This window comes from Sorex araneus, chromosome 10 (genome assembly GCF_027595985.1).
Source record: "Sorex araneus isolate mSorAra2 chromosome 10, mSorAra2.pri, whole genome shotgun sequence".
NCBI lineage: Eukaryota > Metazoa > Chordata > Mammalia > Eulipotyphla > Soricidae > Sorex > Sorex araneus.
Window position 1 is genome coordinate 46322857 of NC_073311.1, and position 20754 is coordinate 46343610.

Sequence of the window (20754 nt, forward strand, 5' to 3'; positions counted from 1 at the left end):
TTCTTCCCTGTTGATAGCTCCCATAAATTGTTTGCTTTATTTGTATTTTGAATTCATGTTTCTCGAAATAAAGCCATTAGAAAAGTATTAATGAAAACACAAGTTTAGCATTTTCTCCCTACTCTGTCAGGTGTTGCCCCTAAAGAAATCAAAAGTAAAATCTTTGATATAAAATGTAGAGCAAATTTTGATTCAAGATTTTACCATGGAATATTTATACCGAATTCAGACTGAGAAAATAATTTTCATCATGGAATTGATTATAAAACTCCAAGTACAAAGCACGGGTGGGTAGGGGAAAAACAACCCGTTATGTCATTTTGAAAAATTAAGCTCCCACCTCTTTGCGAATAGCATTTGTTGGACAAGTTATGCAAAGAAATCGAGAAAGATCTGCGACTTTCTGTGCACACACACCTCAAGCTGGACGACCGAAACCCCTTCAAAGTGGGCAGGAAAGACCTGGCTCTCTTTTTCTCTCTGAATCCCATTCGGTTTTTCAATCGATTCATTGACATTCGAGGTGAGTGTGCAGCTTTCCTTCTCAGGTTGGCGTCTTGGTCTTCTTACCCTAAATGAACAAGTAATTGGAAACGTTGGGGTTTTCTTTTATTGAAATTCTAAGAGAGAGGGGTGGGGCGGGGGCGGGGGTCACTCCTGCTGTGCTTTGGGGATCCTGTGTGTTGCCGGGAACAGAGCCTAAGGGGCTCTGTGTCAGGCCAGGGGACCCAGGGGACCCAGGGGACCAGGGCCCCACTCCTTTTGTTCTCTAATTCCTTCTTGATTCTTAGTTGCATTTTCCTTAAGGAAGGGAGCCTAGTGTTCAAAGACAAGTTGTTTCTCGGCTGGAGGTTACAGGGATCTAGGTGCTTGCTGCCCTTGACGTTCTCTGACGTTCCTGTGGTCCCTTGAGCACAGAGCCAGGATTGATCTCAGAATTAGCTCCCGAGCACTGTCAGGTGTGGCCCCTAAAGAAATCAAAAAGACAAGTTCATAAATTTCTTTTATCATTCTTTCTGTCCTCCCTCCAACTCCACCCCCCCCCCCAGCTTATGTAACTCACTACCTAGACAAGACTTTCTACAATTTAACCACAGTAGCTCTTCATGATTGGGCCACTTACAGCGAAATGAGAAATTTAGCTACTCAGCGGTATGGATTGGTTATGACGGAGGCACATCTTCCTAGCCAGACTTTGGAACAGGTACAGTATCAAAATGTTTCTAGCACAGCCAGATTATAGTAGCATGATAATAGTATTCTGTAAGAAATATATATATTTTTTCTTAATTGGTATATCTTTAATGTAATGTTTGCTAAATAAAACCTCATACTTGCAAAGAGTAAGATTATCTGATATACATGCGGGCTAATGAAAACTGTCTACCAGAGGCTTCCTGTTTACACTCAGCTTTGCTGAGCATTTACAGCGTCAAAATTTAGCTCTTTATAGAAACATCAGGATAATGAGGTGATTTATGCAGAATACAGAAAAGTTTAGTTGGGTCGCAGTTAAATAATGATTTTAAACATTTGCTTCATAAGCCTTCATGTCTTAGGAAAAATGGTTAAATTTGTCCCTATAAGTGTTCCTGAAATAAAGAGTGTAAATTAGCTTCTCTAAAGAATGCAGTATAATTTTTAATATGGCAGTTACTCATAAAATGCAATAATGAAATTAATAATAAACTGTTTTCAGTTAATTTGCATGTACGTTTAAAAAATACTGTTCAGATCAAATTAGTCCCCAAAATGTTTACTTCCAAAATTTAAGTGTTAAAATTTTTTTTGCCAACTTGCTGCATATAGGGACCATTTCTGGGATCAGTATGTATACTCAGTATACTTACAATATTTACTGAAAACAGTCTAGGCACTGAACTAGGGATACAAAAATAAATAGAAAATGTCTCAGCTTATAAGCTTTTAGAGCTTAATGGGTGGGGAAAAGATGAGTAAGTAATGTTTTAGATAAAAATATGAGAAAAACTATAATAAAAAACTTGCAGGGGTATTGATGATCTGCTATAATTAAAGGGAACATAAGGATTTGGAATTAGACTTTCTAAAATGCCTGGGTTCTGCCTCTTCCTAGCTGTTTGACTTTGGAGAACTCCCTTAGCCTCATTTTCTTCACCTGTGGAATTTAGAAGAGTAATACCTCATTTTTTGAGAATTACATATAAAGAACCTTCCACAGTCCTGAAAAATAGTATGTATTTTATAATTATCACAACATATCCTATCTTCCAGAATCTGGCCATTTAGTTCAATTTTATAACAAAAGAATAGGAGATCCTTGGGAAGACAAACAAATTAGCTCATTTTAAGGGGTAGTGATTGCGAGTCATACAACTTTGAATAGTCTAACCTTAAGTTTCTGTCTGCCCAGAAGGACAGTGCAGTAATGTACCTGCATTCCCTTAAGAAGATAATCCCGAGTGTTTTATCTGAACTCCCTTTTTTGGCTTTTGGGCATACTTTTGTGTAGTTGTTCTCTTAAATTATTTAAAATGTTGGGGAGCTTAACATAAGCAGCAAGTCCCTATTGAAACAAATCTTGATTTTTATTAAACTAATAATAGAATTTTCTGTGGATTGTTTTATAGGGCCTGGATGTTTTGGAAATTATGAGAAACATTCATATATTTGTATCTAGATACCTCTATAATCTCAACAACCAGGTGAGTAGTTTTGGAAATTTTAAAAATAAAGAGTATATTATGGAAAGCCCAAGGGAGGGGCACATAGTTCTTAAAGTAAAGAAACTTAGCAAAATAAACTCCCCAAATTGTTTAGACAGCATTTTATTTCTTTGATTTTATTACCTTCTTTACTGACTTTCTAGTGACATTATTTTCAAGTAGATTTCACATTTTCTTTGAGGTGTTTTTGATGAGTTGTGTTATCTAGCATAAATTCTTTTTTATTGTAGATTTTTATTGAACGAACAAGCAATAACAAACACTTGAATACTATCAATATTCGACATATTGCTAATTCAATCCGAACACACGGCACAGGGATCATGAACACAACAGTGAGTACCTCTTGGCAGTGTGACTGAGGGATAGAGACCTGTTTAGTTTGGTAGTTGGGAAAACAGGGTATTCTGGTCAGCACGGGCCGTGTGTAACATGAGAGCGACTTCCTTGTATGTACGAGGACAGACCACTGACTACTTGAGCTGGGGGATACAGCTCGAGGGAGAGCACTTGTTTGGCGTGTATGACACCCCAGTTATACCCGTGTCACGCCTGCCTAAGGAAAAGCGCCGGAGGGATAGTGTAAGGGTCCAGGGCATGTGCCTTCGGCTGACCCTTGTTGATCCCCGGCATCACATGTTCTGCCAGCATTGCCAGGTGAGGCCTGGCTGGCTCGGGCGGCCTGCAGGGCACAGCAGGGCCCCACAAGCACCACATCTGGGGCCATCGCCGCCTTGAACTTGGTCTGGTTGGCCAAGAGTCACTGGGAGGAGTCCCCAGGCTTCCTCTGCACCACTGGAGATGCCCCAGAATAAAAATTGAATACTTACTGCCTTCCCCCGTGAAAGCTGAAAGATCAGCATGATTCTTTCTGAAGTACCGTGCAGATGAGTGGTGAAGGATCTTCTAGGCGGAGTAATATCAAAGCTTAATACTGTGGTTTGTGAGTTAAAAACCAGGGTCCCGGGCCAGAGAGACAGTAGAGGGCGTGAGGCATTCTCCTTGCAGGTGGCTGACCACACTTTGATCTTTGGCACCACTTATAGTCCCCGGTGGGTCACTAGAAATCAGCACTGAGCACTGTTAGGTGAGGCCCCCAAATAACTGACCAATTGGCCAAACAAACAAACAAAAACAAAAAACAGGGTTTGAATCTGGTATTGTGATTTTTCACCTCAACCCTTAGTCCTCCATGAGTATCATGCTAAGTGAAATGAGTCAGAAAGAGAGGGACAGACGTAGAAGAACTGCACTCATTTGTGGAATATAAGATAACCCAATGTGAGACTGACGCCCAAAGGCAGTAGGCACAAGGGCCGGGAATATTGCCCCATAGTTGGAAGCCTGTCTCATGAGCTGGGGGAGAAGGCAGCTGGGATAGAGAAGGGATCAATAGGACAGTGATGGTTGGAGGGATCGTTCGGGATGGGAGATGCTTGCTGAAAGTATACAGGACCGAACATGATGGCCTCTCAGTATCTGTATTGCAAACCATAATGCCCAAAAGTAGAGAGAGAGTATGGGGGAAGTTGTCTGTCCTGGAGGGTTGGAAAGAGGGGTTATACTGGGGACGTTGGTGGTGGAGAGAGTGCACTGGTGGAGGGATGGGTGTTCGATCATTGTATAATTGAAACTCAAACATGAAAGCTTTGTAACTATCTCACAGTGATTCAATAAAAAAAGAAAAATAAAACAAACAAACAAAAAATAACTCTTGGTCCTCTTAAGAGAATATTTTCTATTTTTTCCCTTTGGTAGTAAAAATATTTATGTGGGCCTTACAAAAAGTTCTGTAAAGTGAGCCTTTAAACTAACATTTGGGCTGGGGTGATGGTACTGAGGGGAGGTGCTTGCGTTACATGTGGTGGACCTGGGTTAGGTCTTGGAACTCCCCCGAGCAATGCTGAAGATGGTTTCCAAATAAAACCCAAAACTCCTAACATTTAAGTATTTCAGGTTCAACGTGAATTAGCCTTTATAAATACTAAGCATTATAAAGTGTAACACAAAATTGTTTAACATAATTTGATTTAATTGTTATTTATGTGACATCCTTTGTGTTAATTTCTTTTTTTTCTTTGTGTTAATTTCTAAAATTTTTATTTTGTAGGTTAATTTCACCTACCAGTTTTTGAAAAAGAAGTTCTATATATTCAGCCAATTTATGTATGATGAGCATATCAAATCTAGATTGATTAAAGATATTAGGTTTTTCCGGGAAATCAAGGACCAAAATGATCACAAGGTATTTTATATCTTCTTTAATCATAATTTGATTCAACTGTTGTATGTGTAGTGTTTATATAGTTATATAATATACATTACATGTTAATGCTAAATCTGTTTCTACGGGGTTTAAGTTTTTAAATTTTTACTCAGTATCTCCCAGATTTGACTTTAAAATTTCCTTTACAGTTTTCAGTTCTTCAGTCTTTATTTATTTATTTATAAATTTATTTATTGACTCACTGTGAGAATAGTTACAAAGCTTTCAGGTTTAAGTCTCAGTCATACAAGGATGAAACACCCGTCCCTTCACCAGTGCACATTTTCTACCACCAAAAACCCCAGTATACCCCCATCCTATGCCCTCCCCCTTCCTGTGTGGCAGATGATTTCCACATTACTCTCTCTCTCTACTTTGATCACATGCAATATTTTGACACCAGACCCACCATTATTAATTTGGTTCCAATACTCAGACCTGCTGAAAAGGCAACATTAGACAATTTGTTTTCTATTGCTGATTATGAATAGCATATGATTTCGGAATTCTGAAATTTTAATAATTAAATCTGGAGGGATTTAATTCATGAATCATGAATCATGAAATCCTGTTGATTATCGAGTGGCTCGAGTGGTCTCAGTAACCTCTACATTCGTCCTATCCCTGAGATTATAGAAGCCTCTCTCTTCTCGACCTTCCCAACGGTGCCGCATTGGAGGCTCTTTCACGGTCAGGGGTATGAGATTCAGTTACTGGCTTTGGCCTATGGATACACCATGGGAAGCTTGTGAGGCTGTCCCATGTGGGCAGGAAACTCTCAGTAGCTTGCTAGTTTCTCCCAGAGGGAGAAGTAGGTTATAAGATATCTTCTGGGAGCTTGCTTTTAAGTCTCTGGATGTTGGCCATTGATGGGATTACACACACCTGGGTTCCTCTGCCGGTACCTTCATGCGTGAGGCCTATCCGAACATGTGGAGAGGAGCCTTGAGCATGGCTGTGGCTAGGTTCCGGTGGTCTTTGGCCGCCGGGACCTCTGCTCGGGGCAGGGACGGAAGCTGGAGCCCATCCCCTCCGAGGGGTCCCGGGGAAGACAGCCAGGTGTGCGGGCAAGAGACTCTCTGCCCATCCCCTTCTTTGGAGGGATTTAATTATTAAATTTTAAAATTATTTTAATAATTACATCTGGAGGGTTTAATGATTTAATAAATCTGCCAAAAGCCACTGGGTTCCAAGGTTTGTTCGTGTGTCTCTGGGATCATGGCCGTTAAGCAGCTTAATCAGTAGCCAGAGGAGCCCTTTGGGGGCGGGGACTCGGGGTCTCACTGGGGTGGGGGAGGACAAGGGTGGCTTCTCTTCCATCCCATGAGGCCCCCTGTGTCTCATCACTGCGGACCCATTCCTGACTGTCAGGTGGCCTCTGGAAGATGGCGTCCAGTGAGCCGCCAGGGGAACAGGCGGAGGGACGATACTTTTCCCACCTGGGGTGGCCCAATGCTGGTAACCTGATGCGAAGTCCGGATGCGTTTCTGATTTCCTTTACAGTTTTCAGTTCTTCAATCTTTAAAGTCAAAAAAGTACGGAAATCAAACTATCAGTGTAGCTAGGCATTAATATTCTTTATTTTAAAGTGATGCAGAAAATATTCATGCCGTTTTGAAACATGTAAACAAAGAGTGCATAAACTCAGTGTCTGTCCTCTTCTTTTTCCTCCCATTTCTGTATTTGGATGTATTTCCTTCTAAGGTACTTTTCACGGTTGTGTTAAACATTGACACATATGTATATTGCCTTTTATTCCTAACAGAAAGTAATGTCCTCATCACATTTCACTACATTCAAATTGATCTCATTCTTTTTATGAAGTTGATAATAAAGGGAAGGGACGATGATAATGAAAGTAGAATGTCAGGGAGATGGTACCCTGGGTGAGGCTCCTTGTGCTGACTGGGGTTTGGCCCTAGGAGCCCCGCCAGGAGTGATCCCTGAGCACAGGAGTAAGCCAGGAGCACAGCTGGGCAGAGTTCTCAAACCAAAAATAAAAAAAAAATTAAAAATTAAAAAAAATTTTAAATTACCCTTCTTAATATTCCCCAACCCCCCCCCCCCCGTTTTTTGTTGTTGTTGTTGTTGTTGTTTTGGTTTTTTTTTTGCTTTTTTGGGTCACACCTGGTGATGCTCAGGGGTTACTCCTGGCTCTGTGCTGAATTACTCCTGGCGGTGCTCAGGGCTCAGGGGACCATATGGGATGCTGGGAATCGAATCCTGGTCGGCCGCATGCAAGGCAAACGCTCTCTCCGCTGTGCTATAGATCCAGCCCCCAAGCCCCTATATTTCAACATATCAGTTGGTAGTTGCTCAGTGTACAGCCAGCAAAGTACTGCTTTCTACTGCCCTTTAACAGTGATCGGTTTTACACCGATGTTACAGATTTCACTCATCAGTAAAGGATTAGGTGACCTCTGTTTGGACTTGGCCATACCCAGAGTGCTCAGGACTCACTCCTGCCGCACTGGGGGACCAGGTGCTGTGCTGTGCTGTGGGTCTAACCGGGGTCAGCTGCATGCAAAGCAAAGGCCGTGCCGGGTGTACAGAAGTTACCAGTATTCAGAGACATAATCACTATATTATTGTACAGGAATTGTTTCCACTTGTTACTGACATAATGATTTTTTTCTAGATATTTCAGTCAACTAAAACTTTGAAAAATTATATTTTAGTTGGTGGTGGTCACTGGAAATATTAGCTAATGTGTTTTATTTGGCAGCAGTGTGTTTATTAGTCCCTAAATGCGTTCAACTTACAGAAACTCGCTCACACCTCTTTGAACATGTTTCTAGGAGGAATTGGTTCCTTTTATCTATTTGATAGAGTAGTTGAGTCACAGGAGATTAATGTTGGTGGTGGGAAACTGAGGTGCATTGGCATTAAATATTACTCGGCTTATATCATAGAGAAATTTATATTTGCCCTTAAACATTGATAGGTTTTGTGCTATATTATATATATTGTCATTAGGCTTGAATATCTTTTTTTGGAATGCTTGAAATTTCAAAGGAAAGTGATACTGGCATAATGGGCATTTTATGCTTTGTTTCTCTATTAATTAGAGGTAGTATTGAAATTATCTTTCCTAGTATCCTTTTGAAAGAGCAGAAAAATTCAACCGAGGCATCAGAAAACTTGGAATAACCCCAGAGGGACAGAGCTACCTTGATCAGTTCAGGCAACTCATCAGCCAAATTGGTAAGTTATTAAAATGGAGTTGGGAAGTAACCCCCCCCATATCTCTCATGTCAGACTTCTCATATGAAAAGGGAGTTGGTCATGTGAGTTCCTGAGTCTAATTTGATCATACTAATTTTTTTTCTGATCAAAAGCTTTAAAAGTATAGTGGGCCAGAGAGAGTGGGTGGGAGGGCATCCATAGGGGGCGAGGGAGAAAGAGAGAGGGAGAGGGAGAGAGAGAGAGAGACAGAGAGAGAGAGAGAGAGAGAGAGAGAGAGAGAGAGAGAGAGAGAGAGAGAAGTAGAGAGAGAAGTAGAGAGAGACAGACAGACATTTTCCTGGCAGCATTTTCTATTTCCTAAGGGGCGCCTCTCAGTGGCCCTCGGGGTTAGTGCTCGGACTGAGCACTGCAGCACTGCTTTCACCTGAGGTGTGGGGGCCACCAGGGTCATCAGAGCCAGTAGTGCTTGGGGGCCACCAGAGCTGTACCAGGCAGTGCTGAGAGCCACCCGTGGTGGGGCGGGGGTGAAACTTGGGGCCTCAGGTTTTCCAGACGGGTGTCATTCCTCCTTGTGCTGTCTCCTCAGTCTTGCAGCTTGAGACTGCTGAAGAGAGGCTAGATGGGTGGTAGCTGGGGAGTGGGCAGGTTGCTGGCGATGGAAGTGGCGACATGAGGCCAGTGGTGGGCCAGGGACTGGCCTGTGATTCGCCAGTCAGTCAGTTCCAGACTGTTGGAGAAAGAAAGGGGCCGGGGGTGACTGAGGTACCCGAACAAGCGACTGGAAGGACTGACTTGTCAGTTTCTGATGGAGGAGATATCATTGGGGGCAGAAATCCTAAATTTGGCTTGGACATATTACTAGACATGCCTGTGTTGGCCTAAGATTTTCAAAAAAAAAGCTTAGTGATTATTCCAGACCAGAGAGAATCATCTTGGTGGGCAGCGAGTGGACGTTCTGGCCGTCATTTCCAGCTGTGTGTGGGGAAACTAGCGATTGTCAAATGTTGGGTTTATAAAATAATGCCACTATTATTCTGAGAAAGCTGCACTTAAAATGCTTGATATGATTATACGTTCACTTGTACTTAAGTGCTGAAATATGTATCGGTGTGACTTGTGGAGCAAGCATTGAAATTGTACACTGTAGGATCTGCTGGGAAGTCGAAGTTGAAGCCCTGTGCGTGATCCCTCTGTGTAGCTACTTGTGATTATTAGCGTTTAGACTTCTTTCTACAAATGCCTGATTTTTGCGTGTATGTTTTTAAGGTAATGCTATGGGCTACGTACGAATGATAAGATCTGGAGGTCTTCATTGCAGCAGCAATGCCATTAGGTAAACATTTGCCTTTTGCCATTGAACATTTTTCATGTCATTTTCATTGTAATATTATAGAGAAGACTGTATTTTGAGATAATGTACAGAAAAATTCATTCTATTGGTTAGGTATTTTTTCCCTCCTTAAAATTTTAGAACTATAGACCTTTGAAAACCTATTTCTCTTAGTTATAGGTGTCTTATTTTGTTAGTGCAGTTTTTTAAATAAAGATTATGTAATTTGGGGGAGGGGGTCAGAAAAGTAATGCAGTGGTTAAAGCACTTGCCTTGCAGGCAGCCCAGCTTGGTTTAATCCTCAGCCTTTCAAATGTTCCCTGAGCCCCACCAGACACGATCCCTGCCCGCACAGCCAGGGCATCCCTGGGCCCAGCTGGCTGTGCTCTGATACCCTCCAGATACTGGATTTTAAGGATTAAAAATTGATTATATCTAAAACTCATTTATTATTTTGACTTTGTGCCACACCTAACAGTGACTGGCTCGGTTGTACTATCTTTCTGGCCCAAAATCTCAATTTTAAAGCTTAAGCAATGATGCTAATAGACCATACGAAAGGTTCTTTCCAAATATGCAATTAATGAAAAAGTAAAGTCTTACTGTACCATTTTCATGTCTGTGTCAGTTGTGCACGTTGATGTGTTTTAATAAACTCCTTCCCAAATTCTTGGGTAGGTTTGTTCCTGATCTTGAAGATATTGTAAATTTTGAAGAACTTGTAAAAGAAGAAGGTCTTGCAGAAGAAACATTAAAAGCAGCAAGGTAAGAGGATTTCTTTCCCGTTCCTTGTGAGAAGAATACAAAGTTCTCTTCAAGTTTCAAGATGCCCTTCCTAGTTTACTTTAGGGACTAGGGTTGTTAAATAATGTTGATTTTTGAACACGTATGAAAATGAATTCATTCTGAACTCCAGTGAAATTTATTTAGTGAAATTTATTTACGGTGTTTTGCTTTTGAGTGCTTTGATTCATCTACATTGTTAAGAGGTAAATTGAAAATCCACATCTGCCTGCCTTTGAGCAATACTTTTTAAATTTTTTTTACATCTTAGGCATTTGGATTCAGTCCTCAGTGATCACACAAGGAATTCTGCAGAAGGTACAGAGTATTTCAAAATGCTTGTAGATGTTTTTGCACCAGAATTTCGAAGGCCAAAGAATATACATCTCCGAAACTTCTATATCATCGTTCCCCCTTTGGTAAATATTTTTGCAAATTTAAAATATTCTAAGTGATTTTTTAAAAAAGTGCTAAAAAGCATGTGCAGTTTCTTTGCAGTAGGAAATTTATATCACCTATATTGTGATTTTCTGATTGTAAGTAAAACTGATCTTGGGACGTGGTCTAGACTACGAGCTGTGAAGATAAGACTTATTTATAGTTAAGATAGATTGTTAATAACTACTAGGAGACTCTTGATGCAGTTTTAATGACTGAAGTGTATGCCATTATAAGTATTTCCTGTAATTGTGCTGATTACAGAATGGTAAGTGCTGAGTAAGGCTAAACTGTGTTGCATCTCTATTGCATCTATTGAAAGTGTACTGTTCGAAGACTTTTTTCTCTATTGAGTAGTAAATATTAACATCCATCCTTAATTTTTACTTCTTCCTCTTTATCATATCTTGCTCTAATTCTATAGTTGCCATCTAAAACTAGCTCACATTTCCCAAAATTCTATTATAAAAACATTTATCCTGGTGGGAAAAATTGACTCAAAAGAGGTAACAAGAAGAATCATATTTTCCTAATAGTGAATTTTTTTATTAAAAAATGATAAATGCTTCGTTCTGAAAACCAAAACATCACTGCTTTCGTTTTTGTCTTTCATTAAGAGGTAACATTTTTAGGGGCTGGAGCTCTAGTGCAGCTGGTAGGGTTTGCCTCACACACAGCTCAACCAGATTCATTCCCTGTCACCTTGTACGGCCCCCCCTCCCCCCCAAGCCTGCCGGGAGCGAGCCCTCGCACAGAGCCAGGAGTGACCCCTGAGCACAGAGAAAGAGTCAACCCTGAACATTGCTGGCTGTGACCCCCCTCCCCCCAAAAAAAGTAGCATTTTTAAAGTGTTGCCTATTGCTTGTATTTTCTTATGTATAGTAATTGCTATTCATTAAAATAGCTGGTAAAGAAATCTATGAGTAGCCCTATTTTTTTCCAGCTACATTTAAAATGCATTTATTGTTGGTGCTGTATCAGAATTATTATGTTAAAACTGATGTAGCAGAAATGTCCACATTCTTCTGAAAACAACTTTTCACCTTAAGACAGAACCAAACAGAAATCAGTCTTAGTTATACTTTTGGTAACAGTTTGATAACAGGGTGAGTTTTCATTGTATCTTGTTTTAATGTTATTTCACTTTACAGCATATGTGTGAGTATGAGTTTTCATTGTTTTTTAAGATGTTTTGCAGCGCATGTGCATGTGTGTGTGTGTGTGTGTGTGTGTGTGTGTGTTTATGTTTACCCCTCTCTCCCATCCATCTCCAGGGATCCAAACTAGGGCCACACCCCTGCAAACCAGTCCTTGACTACTGAGCTCCACCCAGGGTTCTTCACATTTCTGTATGTCTTTTTTCCCCCCTGCATTTTGGGTCACACCTGGTAATGCACAGGGGTCACTTCTGGCTCTGCATCCAGGAATTACTCTTGGTGGTGCTCAGGGGACCATCTGGGATGCTGGGAATCGGACCCGGGTCGGCTGCGTGCAAGGCAAATGCCCTATCCACTGTGCTGTTGCTCCAGCCCCACATGTCTGTATGTCAAAGACAGTGCACTCAGGCCCTGGGGTAGAGTGGGGAACCATTTGTAGGTTTGCAGAAGAATAGAATTTTGCAAGGCAGCTGTCAGAATGAGTTGGTAGGGGAAAAGATGATGGATTAATAACACTACAAAAAGTGTAGGACACTTCTCTTGTACTTGAGTTTACAATCTAATTCCAGAAAAAAAGATAAACATAAATGGAACAAATAATAGGGATTTAAAGGAACTGATAAATATCTCAGTTTTGTAGGGAAAGATAATGAAATTTGATGCTTTGGTTTCAGTAAGGGAGAATATAGTACCTACCAAACCATATCATAATATTTATTTTTTTAATAAAGCTTTCATGTTTGAGTTTCAGCCATACAGTGATTGAACACCTTTCCCTCCACCATGCACATTTTCTACCACCAGTGTCCCCAGTATCCCCCCCTGTTACCCGTCCTCCACACCTCTGTGGTGGATAATTTCCCTCATACTCTCTCTACTTTTGGGCGTTATAGTTTACAATATAGATACTGAGAGGCTATCACATTTGGTCCTTTATGTACTTTCAGCACACATCTCCCATCCCGAGCGATCCCTCCAATCATCATTGACTTGGTGATCCCTGCTCTATCCCAGCTGCCTTCTCCCCCAGCTCATGAGGCAGGCTGCCAACCATGCAGCAGTCTCCTGGCCCTATCTCTACTGTCCTTGGGTGTCAGTCTATCATATTATTTTTAAGAACATATTTCCTTCATCCCTCTAGAGCCGTGTTCCTGTTTGTAACCACCTGGCCCCTAAATTAAAGTTTCATAAAATAAAAAATCCAGTTCTTTAGTTGTGTTGGCCACATAGCAAATACCCTTATGTGACCCGTGGCCCCACTGTGTCTGTGTCCCTGTGCGTGACCCATGGCCCCACTGTGTCTGCCTCTTTGTGTGTGACCCATGGCCTCACTGTGTCTGCCTCCCCGTGCGTGGCCCGTGGCCTCAGTGCGTCTCCGCCATGGTTGAGTGCTTCTCTTGAGTTGAGCTTAGCAGTGCAGGTTGCAAGCCCGTATAGGCCTTGTAACAGGATGGGGCCCGGGACAAATTTGCCAACAGTAAAAGATTTCTGAAAAAGTGATGACCGAAAATTGAGTCAAATGTCAATGTGTAGTGAATCCGAGGCGGCTCTGGCAGCACTTACATGGTGCAGTTCTCAGGCAGAGAGGGTTGTTTGCGTCAAGGTTCAGGAGCCCTGCTCTAGAGGAAAGGACGGGATTCATTTCCTTCTCATGTGAACTTCATGCCTGCATCATATAAGCTTCATTAAATATGTGTTGGGTGTGTCACCCAAGTAGGTGTTTTGGAGGTAAGTTTTAAGAGAGGTGCTGATGGGGGAATTTATTCAGCTGCCATTTTCACAAAGAACATGATAGGAAATAGGGGCTAGAGCAATAGCACAGCGGGGAGGGCGTTTGCCTTGCACGAGGCCGACCCGGGTTCGATTCCCAGCATCCCATATGGTCCCCTGAGCACTGCCAGGGGTGATTCCTGAGTGCAGAGCCAGGAGTAACCTCTGTGCATTGCCGGGTGTGACCCAAAAAGCAAAAAAAAAAAAAAAAAAAAAAAGAACATGATAGGAAATAGTATTTTAAAATAAATTGCGTGGGGTCTGGAGAAATAGGTTAGCAAGTAGGGTGCTTACCTTGCATGCTGCCAACCCAGGTTCAATCCACAGTACCCCATACACTTCCAGGGCCCTGCCAATTATTTGAGCACCTTCATATATGGTTCCCAAACCAAAAATACTTGGATGGGGTGGGGAAGGGTTTAAAAATAGTACAGGAAGTAAGTCACTTGCTTTGCGCTTGGGTTGGCTACAGCCCCTGGTCACTTCCAGGGGCCACTCTGAAGCGTGGAGCTAGGAATAACCCTAAGCACTGTAGCTGGGGGTACCCAGATTGGGTGGGTGGAGATGGTTACCGTCGTTATCTGTGCTCATGCTTCGAAGTCAGAAGTCAGAATTGAAGTCTTTCTGATTGCAGCTTTCACTTAGAAGGTGACTGTGGGTAAAGTAGTAAGCCTCTCTAGCCTCAGTGTCCACTTCTGTAAAATCTGCAGCATAGTTTAAAATGTATAAGCTCTGCTTGGGTAAGTGATGAGCGGTAGGATGCTTATGTTTAAAGACTTGAAAGGGATACTTGCATACTTTGTCACCTCCACAGTGGCTTTTGGTATGAAGCAGATACTTGAAATGTCAAGAATAGAACAGAAATCTAGACCAGATTTGTGTATAGTTTTTAAAATAACTGCCTTTGGAATAAATTCCAGAATTATTCCTAAGACTGTTCTCTAATATGCTTTTATGTCTTTTTAGACCCTCAACTTTGTAGAGCATTCCATTAGTTGTAAGGAGAAATTGAATAAAAAAAATAAAATTGGAGCCGCATTCACTGATGATGGCTTTGCCATGGGTAAGCTTATTGGAATCATCTTCACATTGATACTCTGTCCCCCTAACGTTGGGTGTTTATGAAGATTTGTTTGAGGATAGATGTATGTGCTTGCCACATACTTTCACAAGCAACATTTAATGTTCTTTCAGCCAAGTCATCCGATTGGTGATAATTGCTTCCACCATTTGTAACTTTCATTCATGCCCGCTTGATACTGGAATGGCATAGTTTAGTTGGATCTAATACTTTGGCTTGGGTTTTTGTGGTGGTTTTGTGGTGAGAGCAGCTTGTACTGGGCTCTCCGATAGTTCCCAAGCTCTTGTCAGTTTAGTTGTAGAAGTTTTTCCTCATCCTCACAGCCATCTTATTTCTGGACCATTTTTATAGCAATTCCCGTCCTCCCTCCCACCTTCCCTCCCTCCTTTGATTGGTTTGTCTTTGGTTCTTCGTAGTGTTTTGTGTCGGGCTGTCTGGGCCCACATCCTGGGGGGCTGTCCTGAGCAGTGCTGGGGTCAGACCCGGCGTCCTGCACGCACTGCATCCGGTCGGCCCGATGTGCCCTCTGCAGCCCAGAGTCTCGTCTTGGAAAGGAGGCATTCGGCCGTGTGGCTTAGTTTGTCATTTTTCTTTTTCCCTATGAAATGTCTCTTGAGAGAGGATTGATTCAGGATGGCTTGTTTCATACTAGGGGACCCTGGTGGAGGGTAGAATGGGGCTGCTGTGTCACTCAAACGTACCTTTGGTTTGGTTGATGGCTTCAGGTGTGGCTTACATTCTCAAGCTTCTGGACCAGTACCAGGAGTTTGACTCCCTTCACTGGTTCCAGTCTGTCCGGGAGAAGTACCTGAAGGAGATTCGAGCAGTCGCCAGGCAGCAGCACGTGCAGGCGGCGGGTCAGGACGAAAAGCTGCTGCAGACCATGAATCTCACCCAGAAGCGCCTCGATGTGTATCTGCAGGTAGAGCACACGCTTGCGCTGGCTTTGTAGTAACAGTTACTTCAGTTGATACCTGAAAAAGCAAGTTATGTATGGAAACCCCCGCCTTAAATGAGGAGAATATTGGTTAAAAAAAACAACCTTTCTTAAGTGAAGGGTTCTTGGAAGCCATTGGACTCAGATCTTAACAGTGGATGGATCCTTCTCAGTTCACTTTTTGAATTTGTGATTTACTAGAAATAATGATATTAAATATGGTAATTTTAACACTCTGGCTGTGACAAGTATTTTCAGACTTTGTTTACAATTTTTTATTAGGAATTTGAATTGCTCTACTTCTCACTGAGCAGTGCAAGAATTTTCTTCAGAGCTGACAAGACTGCGGCTGAAGAAAACCAAGAGAAGAAAGAGAAAGAAGGTCAGTGAGTAGATTAAAGTTGGAAAGATCAAGAAATCCTTTTTTGGTAGTAGATACTTACAGCCCTTTTATTTGTCTAGACTTCCAGCTTCCGTATCCTTTTGAAAAAGAATACAGCCCTGTTAATAGAATTCTCTTTGTAGGGATGTGGAACACCTGGTGGGTGTCAGGGGTTGGTCCTGGCTCTGCAGTCAGGGCTTACTGGCTTACCTCCTGGCGAGCGTGGGGGGACCCTTTTGGGATACTGGGGATTGAGCCCGTGTTAGCTGTGTACCAGGCAAATGCCCACCCACTGTCCTACCTCTCTGGCCCTTCAGTACACGCTTTCATGGAAGTCACTTGGGTCAGAGGTGAACTGGAAAGAAATGTGCAGTTCAGCATTGCATTCTGGGATAGCTGTTGATTTTCTCTTAATTTATATAAAATTGAACAGGCCCTGTCCCTCCCCCGACCCTGCCCTTGCTCCCCTCCGCCATCCTCCACCCCCACTTCTACCTCATCTCAACCGGTCTGTGAGATTAAGAAGGAAGAGTCGGAGTAGAATCAGCAGAAACACTCGGCATATTTTCTGATAATGCCTCATAAATTACCATTTATCAGTTAGGAATGTTGTTTACACTAATGACGATGGACTGGAGCGATAGCACAGTGGGTAGGGCGTTTGCCTTGCATGTGGCTGACCCCGGTTCAATCCCTCCGTCCCTCTCGGAGAGCCTGGCAAGCTACCAATAGTATCCCACCCTCAAGGCAGAGCCCGACAGGCTCCCTGTGGTGTATTCAATATGCCAAAAACAATAAGTCTCACAATGGAGACGTTACTGGTGCCCGCTTGAGCAAATTAATGAGCAACGGGACAACAGTGCACAGTGCTACAGTGCAGTTAGGAGTGTATGCAGGCCGCTTTGGAATTTAGGCTAAGCAATAATTATATGCTTGAAAAATAATTCCAGATTGTTCCATAGAAAATGCTCAGCATTTATGGCCTGAAAATACGTTTGTTTTTAGGTTCATTTTTTAGGGTATGATACTTCTCAAATTTTTGCAGTATTTAGCAAAAATTTAGCCAAATGTGTATAGGAATGCATCATATGGTCTATGGCGTGTGGAGAAATTCAGTCACTGCCTAGATTTTTATTCGTGCTCCAGAAAACTTTGACTGTAGTCCCAGGGGACTAGATGTGCTTTACAAGGTAGATTGAATATTTCCCTTAAGGCCTAAAGCATTAAGACAAATCCCATAAACCTTTGAGTTTTAGTGACTGTCTTTGCTTTGGTTGGTCTTCCTGAGGAACATTCCAGGCTTCCTGGCGGTGTGTATCATTGCAGGCAGAAGTGGGTTGACGTGCCTGCGTGGTGGCTGTTTAGGACTCTGTTTTATTGCTCCGAAAAGTAATGCAGTCACGGGTGGGGGGTACATAGGCAAAATACTTTTTGTCAGGCCAGGGAGACAGTATAGCGATCATGGCACGTGTCCAATCCTGATTGGATCTCCCCTGCCATCTGCCACCTGACTGTCATAGGCGCGGCCTGGGAAGGACCTGGCACTGCAGAGCCTGGGTCCCTCACACTGACTGGCCAGCGAGGTTGGCCGGGTACCGCCAGAGGCTCCTGGCCTCTCCGAGGACCTCCAGAAAAAATTTCTCAGAATAATACGTACACGTGACATTCTGCACAAAATGCTAGGAATTTATTCCCTTACTATCACAGTGAAAAAAAACACCCTCCTTTAGCATAAAAATATATATGGGGTGAATCATTTACTCTGGATCATTTTTGCTGTGACTTTGCATCCCATTTCTTATACTCCGGTGGCTTGGTCGTGGCACGGCTGGGACGTCCAGTGCAGGGAGGAGCGTGGCCGCAAACCTGGCGCGTCTTCTCGCCGTGCTCCTCTTCAGTAGAACCAGTCACGGGTTGCACATCATAGTACTTAGTCTAACCATAGGGTGCACTAGAATACTTAGCCTAGTGGGTTTTGTTTTTTTTAAAAGGTATTTTAAGTTATAGTCTATTTTGTGATGGAGAAACAGTCGGTTGTTGTAACGTATTTTAGCTAAACAGACGCACCCACTGTTAATTTCATTGTTGCTTCCAGAAGAAGCTAAGGCCAGCGACGGAGCCCTGCCGGACAGCACCGTGGCTGCGGATCCCGTGGTCAAGTGACCCTGAAGGGCAGCAGCGCCCCCGTACCGCGTCAGCGCCCCATTGCGCCACTGCCAGGGCGGCGGAGGAAGTGTTTCCTGGGAGTGTTTGGATGCTGGGACCCTTGAAAGACAGTGCTCTCAAGATAAGCCCATCCTTCTGAAGTTCTAGTGTTCAGAAGTTGAGAATGAGATTTTTTTTTCTTCTTTTTTTTTAACCTGGTATTTTTGCCTGGATTTTAGGCTGGAAATGATGTGCCTACAGTTACTCGCAGTGAAATTGTGAAGTTGTGGCAAATCCAAATCCCTAAACTGCCACCTCAAATTGCTTGTGGTCTTGTGAATGTTTGTAATTTGTGTTTAATAGGTCTTGGATCCATATTTGTCTCTGTCATTGGAAATTCAATGCATATACTGTGTACAGCTAGTAAATACTTTTTTTTTTTTTTTTTTACTTTTGGCGGTGCTGGGCAGTAAATACATTTTAAACAAAAAGGAATTGAGCCTGAAATTCATGAGGCTTACATATCAATATTCTTATAAAAGGAATCTGTATGAAGATGGTTTTGATACTAGAGGCGAGACACGCGTCTGTTATGTACCTTTATAGACAGTGTACGCTGATTCTCTGTTAATCTCATGTGACTTACATAAGCTGCTGATGTCTTTGACGAGACATTTATAACTAGTTTACATTGCTTTGAAACATTAACCTCCAGCAACTGCTTTCAGTGTCAGGCTTAACACGCAATAGGAAAGAGAACTCAAAGCCATAGAGTCGTGTGAAGAGTCCCCTTTTGGTTGAAGGCACTATATATGATATCAGAGGAAATGGGATGAATTATTATTTCTACATCTAAACTCAGGTTTTCTTCTACATTAGGTTGAATTGAAATCCTGGTGATAATTTGAATAGACCTTTTTCTTTAAACCAAGTATAATCTAAGACATCAGATAAGCACTGTGCAGGCTTAAAAAAAACTATATATATGTATATATATATATACACATATACATATGTATATATATACATATATATATATATCTCTACCACTGTGAGAATGAAGTTCTATTAGATCAGTTACTGATTTCAAAAGTACAGAGAGATTTTTGAGTAGTTCAGTTCCTGGTAAGCTACCAGCTTTATTTTTGTAAAGGTTCTGTCACTTCATAGTTAACGGTTCATGAAGTCCTGTGTAGTCTGTAGTGTCTCCAGTGATGCCTTTTCAGCGAAGGAGAGGAAGTGAGTCTAACCTGACACGCATTGCTAACGCCCTTTGGGGAGGACTTGGTTACTCCAGTTGCTATTGTCTACTGAGAATCTACCTGGGTAAGTCTCCCAAATCACCCTGACATTGCTGCCGGGGCCCCAGCCCTGCAGCAGGAGACCAGTGACCCCGTCTGACGTCACTGTGGCCAGAGACGCTTTCCCACCCCGGGAGAAACACTTCTGTTTGAAGTCAGAAGAAACAGAACTAGGTAGGAAATGTCTCTTGTGTATTATGTAGACATGGCTCAACTGAATTACGAACACCCGTGGAGTAAGGTTTGTAGTATTTGTAATTCATTCTGACTGTAGAAATGGCCCTAAAGCATGCTGCATTAATTCATAATTTATATTTTCATTGCTATAAATCTTCATATTAATGTTCTTGGATTTGATTGTGTCGAATTTTGTCACCATTTCATAGAAGTTGTTTTTCTTTTGACTTCCTTAAAAATTTCATCTCTCAATAGGGATCAAAATGTAATTTGAAAATCAGATGTTTCTGTTTATTAGCCCCACGTGTCAGTTATTTTATCTCCACATGGATGGAATTCTCATTCTCAAGAAGAAAGTGACAGATTATTATTTTGCTTTTAATTCAAATAAAGTTATCGTAGTCTGAATAATGATAGCAAATCGATACATTTGAAATATAAAAATCTCTAAAAAGATTACACCTATTTAAAGCTCTTAAATAACAGGATAATAGGGCTTGAGTGTATTTATACCTAACTTAATAGACACATTTGAATGATGGTTTTCCTTGATAACATGTTAATGTTAACATTTTAATTTTTTTCACAATACTGTAATTTAAAATTAGTGAGCATCTTTTGAAAATTCACAGAAAGCTTAATAATGTGCAAATTCTCAGGAATTAAAGAGTAATCATAACATTGTTCTAATTACATTTTGTAAGAGATGGAAACTTTGTTATTGACTTGAGTGGGGCTTCCCGGGCCCCAGTTCTAAAGAATACACTATATATAATAAAACGTTAATAAATATAATTTCAAAATATACTTCCCCTGGATGTTTATGTTCAAAATAGAATGTCTTCAAACCAGCAGTCTGAGTAGTAGCTCTTTTTGAGTTCCCCTTAATCTCATAAGATATATGGACTGCGTCTTTGAAAAGATTTCTGGCTATTTAGGCCAGAAATTTCAAGTTGGTATTTGGCTCCTCTCCATGTGTTCCAAGTGAAGAACTTTTTTTTTTTAAGGATCATTTTTAATATCTCTTTTCACTAAAATTTAAAGAATGCACCAAGACTTCATTGTAAATCTTAATCCCGAGAAGGGATCATTAGTT

General features: G+C 41.7%; 1 protein-coding gene across 2 annotated transcripts in view; it reads left to right on the forward strand.

The window, feature by feature from the left end:
• WASHC4 (WASH complex subunit 4) overlaps window positions 1-20465 on the forward strand; it is a 51066-nt gene extending 30601 nt beyond the window's left edge. For both annotated transcript variants that reach the window (XM_055118360.1, XM_055118361.1), the window contains 13 exons: window positions 355-523; window positions 1050-1204; window positions 2610-2684; window positions 2936-3040; window positions 4816-4950; window positions 8067-8175; window positions 9424-9490; window positions 10166-10252; window positions 10542-10689; window positions 14602-14698; window positions 15442-15638; window positions 15936-16035; window positions 18131-20465. In XM_055118360.1, coding sequence (XP_054974335.1) covers window positions 355-523; window positions 1050-1204; window positions 2610-2684; window positions 2936-3040; window positions 4816-4950; window positions 8067-8175; window positions 9424-9490; window positions 10166-10252; window positions 10542-10689; window positions 14602-14698; window positions 15442-15638; window positions 15936-16035; window positions 18131-18198 — 1512 coding nt within the window. In that variant the 3' untranslated portion in view covers window positions 18199-20465. The remainder of the gene's footprint in view (window positions 1-354; window positions 524-1049; window positions 1205-2609; window positions 2685-2935; window positions 3041-4815; window positions 4951-8066; window positions 8176-9423; window positions 9491-10165; window positions 10253-10541; window positions 10690-14601; window positions 14699-15441; window positions 15639-15935; window positions 16036-18130) is intronic.
• The last annotated feature ends 289 nt before the right edge of the window (window positions 20466-20754 follow it).